Genomic DNA, 7,745 nt, shown 5'->3' with positions numbered 1-7,745 from the left:
GGGGGGCGGGCGGAGGGAGGGGAGGGGGGGAGGGAGGGAGGGAGGATGGGGAGAGGGGGAGGGGAGAGGGGAGGGAGGGGAGGAGCTTCCGCCCTGCCCCGCCCCGGCCGCCCCCGGCTGGGGGGGGGGAATGGGGGGGTGCAGGGGCGGGGGAGGACTCTCCGCTGCGGGAGGGGCGCCGGGCACCGAGGCCGAGCCTTCTCCAGGCACGGGGTGGGGGCAGAGGAAGCCGCCCGAGGGGAGCCAGGGCAAGGGCAGCTCCGGGCAGGTGAGGACGGGAAAGCTGTCAGCAATGGCCCGGGAGGGCGCAGCCAGCCCCCTTCCAAGGAGGAATGCCAGCCTCTGAGCCCAGAACAGTTACCCCAGGGCCCCAGCCTGGCCCAGGATGCCTGCCCTCCCCCAAAGAAGCCACGTCTGCGGAACACGCGCCTGCCCCTTGCTGGGGGGCACCTTGGAGAGATTGGGGGCAGCCTAAGACGGCTGGCGGCCCCCACCCCCGCCCAGCGTCCTCCTCGTCTGCCAGGGATGCCCTCTGAAAATGCCTCCGCCCCCAGCAGACTCGAGGTCTTAAATGCCACTTTCAAATTTAAGTAAGCAAACAGGACGGAGGGCGGCCAACCCTGTTCCCAGTTAAATCATTCTCTCACTGTTCACACAAACAAAAATCCCATCCTGGAGAACAACCGTTTGTTTAGCCAGACTGTTATTTTTATTGATTCCTCATAAACTTAAATACGATGATGTTCACTGAAAAGGAATCTAATGTGATCCTACAGCGTATGTGTCCTTTATTCCTCAAAGACTAGAAAAGGGTACCTGGCCGATGACTGGCAAGAAGATTCCCTCCTTCCCTCACCTTTGCAGCATCACTCCGTACCTCCCCTATGGCTTGTGAGCCAAGTCACAGAGCCAGTCCTTGTTCTCCATGGCTGGGCACAGCCGGGGTGCCACCTCTCACATGGGGGCCATCAGACCCACCAGCTTTATTATTTAGCATAACCAGAGCCATTACTGAAACAATAATCAGAAGACCAAGGGCATTACCTATACAAAGAAATCATGGTGGATCTAACGGGAGACACGTGGATTAGGAGCCAGACACTAGCTATGGGATCTGGAACAAGTCCTGTAAAGTGAGACCGTGCCAGTTCTCAGAGTATATTCCCATGATACTAGATCTCTTTCTCTCATGGTGCCTGACTCAGTTCCCTCATTGTACAGTGAGGATAATAATAACGATCCATTGTACCTTCTGAGGATGTCATAAGGATCAGATGGGAATACACGTGAAAGCATGTTTGAAACCATGGAACCAACTCTCCTGCCATATTGGAATGTTATTACTTTCAAAACATCCATATTCAAAGAAGAGGACATCAGTAAGTAAGTCATCTTCACAACTCTCAAAATTAGCTTTTTTTTTTTGACAAAGTAAAAAAATTGTCATTTTTTTTTAACGAACCATCTCACCAAAAATACAATTTCCTGAAAATGTCAGGACGACATCCAGACGATCCATCTGCGATGGAGTCCAAACTGTGTAAACATGTCATCAATCTAATCTGGGACCCACTTGACATGCTGGGCCATTCCGATGCACAGTTTAAGCAGCATCAAAGAAAGCCATGAGGGCACTTTGGTCGTAACTGTCCAGAATCTCCAGCAGAAGAGGGACTTTGCTCTTCACATTGGTGCCTTTGAACTTGAACTTATCGATGAAGAGGTCAGTGATCATGCCTGAAAGAGGAATGCTCATGTTCAGCCATTAGCTTTCACGACCCAAGACAACACGTTTTCCTAGAGATGAATAAGCCACTCAAAATGGCCTTTTTAAGGATCCCTCACCTTTCTTATTTGTCCAGACTTGGGATTTCATCATTGAAATCACAGAAGAGTCAGTCACTGTTCTTAAAAATATTGAGTATAAGAAACCCAACTTGTAGGACAGAGGTCTCTAAAAATTTTATATTTAGTCACAGAGATGATTGATTGGGAGGCCACTGGAATTTCCCAAGCACGGGAGAGTGACATGGCCAGTGCTGCATTTTAGGAAGCTCACTGGGGGATGAATGGAGGAGACTTGAGGCAGGCAGTCCCACAAGAAGGCCACCAAAATAATCCAGAGGTGAGCTGAGAAGGGCCAGCCCCAGTGTGTGTGTGTGGGGGGGGGGGGGGGAGGGGGGAACAGCAGTATCAGAAGAGAAAGAGGAATAAGGGAGAGGATTGGATATAGGGACCTGAGGGAGTGAGGGTGACATGGAGGCTGGGAGCCTGGGTGACCTGAGAAAAGAGAAGGAAGGAGCAGGAACAGTGGGGAAAAGAAAGTGAGCTTGGTTTGGTACATGTTGAGTTGTTCAAGATGTCCAACAGGCAGTCGGTGGGGAGACACTGGAGGTGAGCAGAGAGGGTGGGCCTGGAGAGTCATCAGCACAGAGACACTGCTTCCACAGAGCTTGAGAGGCGACCAAGTGCAACAGTACAGAGGGAGAACAGGAGAGGGCTCAGGACAGAGGCCGGGATCTGGGGGAGATCTAGCAAAGGAGATGGAGCCAGGAAGAAGGAAAGCCAGGAGAGGAGACTGACAGCCTGCTCCATGAAGACTGAAGAAAGGCCATCAGATCTGACAGTCAGAGGGCTGGCAGTGACTCCAAACCAGCCACTGCCCTCAGCATCCTCACCCAGCCTCACCAGCGGCCTGGGTCCCAGGGCCCTGCCATCCAATTATCCTGTACCTGTTTTGTACAGACCTAAATCTGGGCACATTGTCCCCCAGGTGGAGCATTAAGGCCTCCAGGGCAGGGACTGCTCTGCTTCTGTCTCGGGTGGCCCAGCGCTGAGCACATGGCAGGTACACAAATGCTGGTTTCTTCTTACTTCCCAGCAACTGTCTGGGCCTAGCCCAACCCTGGGCCCGGGAGGCTCCCAGCAGCTGCTCACATGGGCCCATAGGCCCCTGGGCCTCTTGGACAGCTGCTGCTACCTCTTGGCCTGACTCAGCCCTGAGCTACTCTGCCACACTCATGTGGTCCCTGGTCTGGGCAGGCTGCTGTGACACCCCCAGCTCAGCCTCCACAGCTGCTCAGTCTTTGAAGAGAGGTGGGGACCGAATGGGGAACCCATACAGAGGAACCCCACTGTTCTAGAGTATCAAAGTTTCAGGGTCTAATTCACCGTTATAAGGACTTTAAAAAGGGGACAGAGACAAGCAATTGAATGGCTGCTTTGTTATACAACACTAACAGTGTTGTAGCCTAGTCAGGCTAACTTTTAAAAAATGGAGTTGACTAGTTATTTTGCCACAATGCAGACAACCCCTGACCTTAACCAGATCTCTAGATATACCACTGAAAACCCTGGTTCCCAGCTTGATTTGGTCAGGTTGCTGTTTTACTTTCTGGTTGCATTTAAACACCAGAAGGGAAGGGGCCACCTACTCCCTCTAGCTCTTTTCAGTGTCAAAGCAGCCTGTCCTCATGAGGGCCAGGACCAGGAGGCACAAAGAAGCGCTCACTGAGTGCCCCCTGTTCCAATCATTGTCAGGAGCCTGGGGATACGATGACAAGGCCAGCATCACCACGTCCTCCTCAGATCTGCTCATCATTCTACAGCCACAGGAAATGCTTTACCCAGGGCTAGGGATGGACTTGGTGTGATTTCATTGGCACAGGTAACTCCCAGGTGAGGAAATGCTCTCTACCAATGCAGGCCTCATCAGAAAGGTGCCTCAAGCACTGAAGAGTTAAGTGGCCTGCCCAGGATTCCATGGCAGGACTGGCACCCAGGTCTTCCTGGCTCTGGGGCTAGTTCTCAATCTGGTATGACATGCAATTGTCTCTCTTTGCATAGAGATCACTTCAAAAAACAAAAACAAAAAAAAGAAAACCCACTCTCCCTTGGACAAAGTGTTTCTGAGCCTGTCCTAAATCCTCTCCCAGAAAGCAAAGTGAAATGGGAACTAATGACGCAGTGCTTGCCAACTATGAGGAACACGGGTGAAATCCAGACACAGAAACATTCTAATTTAAGAATCCTAAATAAATAGGAAGTAACCTTTAAAATTTCTAATTTAAAAAGTGCCAGCCTTACCCTGTAGTGGACTGGGTGCTAGGCTTGGTAGGGAAGACCAGAGGTCATGTGCCTCCTCTGACCCTTACTCTGCAGGCGTGGGCAAGACCCTCCCTCTCTCAGGGGCTGGGGACCTAAATGTATAAGTCATACTGGTCCTAGAAGAGGGTGTTCATTATTTAAATTTAGCTAAAAGAGTAAAAACTCCAAGAGTTCAACTATTTACTCATTAAGACACTCAAATGAAGGTGTTTACAGTTTCAGGATCTGAACTGTATTCCACATGTTATAAGAGAGTAAATAAAACACCTTGGGGCCCCTCATTCTCTTGGGCTCATGAAGTTTTTACAAACAATGTTGCCAGAAGATGCCTGGACGCCTCCTTCTGACTGGTTTTTGTTTCAGAGTGGGTCAGCCGTCCAAGAACGGGAGACACGATCCCGTAGCTCAAGTTGGGACAACCTGGGGCCCAGCCGGGCTGTGCGATCCTGGACAAATCACATGACCTCTCAGTGACTTTGGGCAGGGGTGAGCTTCCTCATCTCCTGAGAAATCACAGGTCTGAACTTAAACACACATACACATACACACACACACACACACACACACACAGATACACACATACAGACACACACACAGATACGGACACAGATACACACACAGATAGATACACACATACATACACACAAAGAGATACAGACACACACAGAGATAGACATATGCAGATACCACACACACACACACACACACACACACACACACACATACACACACACACACACAGCACATGCACAACAGCCTTCCCTAAAGACTGGCACTTCAGCTGATTCCTTCCCAGGGCATCCTAGGAAGTCCTGGCAGCTTGGACTTGTCATGCTGGGGGCCAGCTGTGCCCACCCTGCTTAGCTTCCCAGGGGCTGTGACCATGGCAGACTGACCGTAAAGCCTTTCCAGGTGTGCAGGCTGCTTTTTGTACTCTTCCTGCAGACAGTCGGCCTCTTCTAGAATACAGCGATATTCTGGGATCAGAAAGTCAGTGTTTCCTTCGTGCACCTGCAGTTCCTTATTGGGATAATACAAAGTTGCAAGTTAGCCGGCAAATCCAAGAAGCTTGAAGGGAATTCTATCTTCACCCTCTTTGCCCCTTCTAGTTGAGTCCCCTGTTATGCAGCAATAGCAGCAGACAAATGAGCGCTGGGAAGGCTATTTCCATACTACAGAGTGGGAAAAATTTTACAACTATCTAGCATTTCTTCATCAGATTTCGTATCCTGACCACATCCTTCTGTCCAGCGCTTCCCAAGAACTGGCCCATGGACTAGCTAACACCAGTTCGTGACAAATAGATCTACCAAACAATTGCTGGGGAAGGCTTTCACATTATCAAACCTATAGACTTAACCGAAGACAAGCTCTCCTTCCTCTCCCAGACTCCTCCCCTTGCCTCAAACCCAAGCCATCCTTCTGTCTCTTTCCTGGCTCCCACTATCCACCCCTTAAATTAGTGAAGGCCCCAATGTCACAGCATCATTGACCATCAGAGGAGGATGGAACTTCAGGGCCCAAAGGCCTGGCATGATCCACTCAGAAGTGCCACAGGCCTGGAATCATGTCATTCATTCTCTCCAACCACAGCCTGCCACCCAGGCTTTGGAGAGCAGTGAGGGGAGGCTCAGCATCATGTGGGCTGGCAAACTTTGCCTTGGTCCTCCTCAGGGATTGGGACAGACACCAGAGTTATGATGTCCCTGGAATAGGGAATCCCTTCTCTGAGAGAGGTCAGGGTCACACAACACACAACCACATAACCAGAGGCAAGGCCTGAAGCCAGGCCTTTCTGGTCCCAAGGCTATACCCAGCACATTCCTCTGAGCCACCACTCAACTCCAGACATTCATCACAGTAACAATTCAAGATTACAAAATTTGATCAATAAAACATTTCCAAGACTGACAAAAAGCTTTCTTTAGGTCTGCTAAAAAATAATGGGTCAGAGTTTAATCTTCTCTTTCCTATTCCAGAGATAAACTGGCAGCTACAGTTCAATATAACATTTCACTTTTTTTGCAAAACCTCCCAAATGAAAAAATGGATATTATTCTTTGGGTAAAATCAGAAATGTTGTACTTAAAAAAATATTATGGAAAATGGCTTAACAGGGTGAAGTGAATCTGAAAACTGAGCTTACTTTTAAAGCATCAATTAATTGCACTTTCTTGGCCAAAAGCAGCTGGTATTCCAGTTTCGGATGGATCAGCTTTAATGTGTGATTCACAGATACTTCATTGATCTCTAAAAAAGAGAAAATAGAAATGCCAGTTGGTATGGTGACTTTAATAATGCACTGTCACACAATTTTTAAATTGATTTTTTTTTTTTTACCGTAGGCTATGTTGAGATTTATTTTTCTTTTTGTGGCTTCTTTGGAAAGTACATCTTTTAGGATCGAAATAGTAGAAATGTTGTCTGATTTAAAGACTCCTTCTCCTTTTCTAAAAAATGAATGTTTTTGAAAGAACATTAGGAGAATATGGCTCAGTCCACAAATCCCTTTTGTCTAAAGCCTAGAGTTCAAATCTGATTTGACTTTAGAATTTATTAACATAAATCATAGAAAACTAGCACTATACAGTGAGCTCTTTGTAAAACTATAAACATGCAACCCTGCTAGATTAACTCAGATCCTCATGCTGGTAAATCCTGAAGTGTCTGAGCTCCCACTCTAAGGGCCAGGAGAGTGGGCTGCATCCCTGCCAGATGCCCTCATCACTCTACGGAAAGTACCGTTTCAAAGGTTACTAATGACAGCCTCCGCAACAAATTTGATCCCTATAACTTGACTGCAGATCTAGGAGCTGCTAAGGACCTCCTTTTTCATCATATCCTGCCTTGCTGTCAGTGATTCTGAGGAGAGCTCTGTGTGTGTGTGTGTGCGTGTGTGTGTGTGTGTGTGTGTGTGTGCATGCCTGCGCACAAACTCTTACATATGTAGATTCCAGTAGAAAATAATTTACACGCCAAAAGTAGTCTGGATATACAGATGTAGCAGTGAGTTCTTTATAAAGTACTTTTAAAAATTCCAAATCTAAATACCCTACAAATCAATACTTCCATACATAAAGTAGAACATAACAAAGGATTATATATGAAATCATCAACCTCTGCAGAGCTTGCTTTTTAAAAAATTACATAATGAATTCAACATGTTACTCGGAAAAGCTGCTCCATCTGGTTTTTTTTCTGGACTTCATTTCTCATGGATGCACTTCTTAGAAAGTTCTTCTGTGACCCTCTTTTCTTCTGCTTTGGCAACATTGTAACTAGCTTCCCTTTCCTCCCAACTGAAATGGACAACAAACGATGCTTGTAGCAAACGTAATAGAGCAAAGCAAATCTACAGAGTAGCCACGTCCCAAAGCGCATGAGTCACTGCACAGAGCCCTCTGCCTCTGTCAGGAAGTCAGCAGCACGTTGCATCATCAGCCCCCTGGAATCACGGTGACGCATTGCATAATTAAGAGTCTGTAAATTTTTAAAGTTTTTTTTTTTTTTTAACAATGAAATTATTCTCCTGGTTCGGTTCTCTTCTCAGTGAATCAGTTCATGCAAGTCTTCCTAGGTTTCTCTAACGCCATCCCACTTACATTTCTTATGGCACAACAGTATTACATAATTTCTTT

The 7,745-nt window shown here is 47.5% G+C and overlaps 1 protein-coding gene across 1 annotated transcript in view; it reads right to left on the bottom strand.

Annotated features, from left to right (window-relative positions):
• Positions 1 to 686: 686 nt before the first annotated feature.
• The window catches only part of BBS7 (Bardet-Biedl syndrome 7), a 52,203-nt gene continuing 45,144 nt past the window's right edge, over positions 687 to 7,745 (bottom strand). The window contains exons 16-19 of the mRNA XM_072625229.1: positions 6,448 to 6,557; positions 6,254 to 6,357; positions 5,004 to 5,127; positions 687 to 1,737 (exon numbers count right to left, since the gene is read on the bottom strand). Of these exons, the coding sequence (XP_072481330.1) occupies positions 1,604 to 1,737; positions 5,004 to 5,127; positions 6,254 to 6,357; positions 6,448 to 6,557 (472 nt within the window). The 3' untranslated portion in view covers positions 687 to 1,603. The remainder of the gene's footprint in view (positions 1,738 to 5,003; positions 5,128 to 6,253; positions 6,358 to 6,447; positions 6,558 to 7,745) is intronic.

Source organism: Notamacropus eugenii, chromosome 7 (assembly GCF_028372415.1).
Source record: "Notamacropus eugenii isolate mMacEug1 chromosome 7, mMacEug1.pri_v2, whole genome shotgun sequence".
NCBI lineage: Eukaryota > Metazoa > Chordata > Mammalia > Diprotodontia > Macropodidae > Notamacropus > Notamacropus eugenii.
The sequence above is the reverse complement of the archived record's forward strand: the minus strand, read 5'-3'. Positions and strand labels throughout refer to the sequence as shown.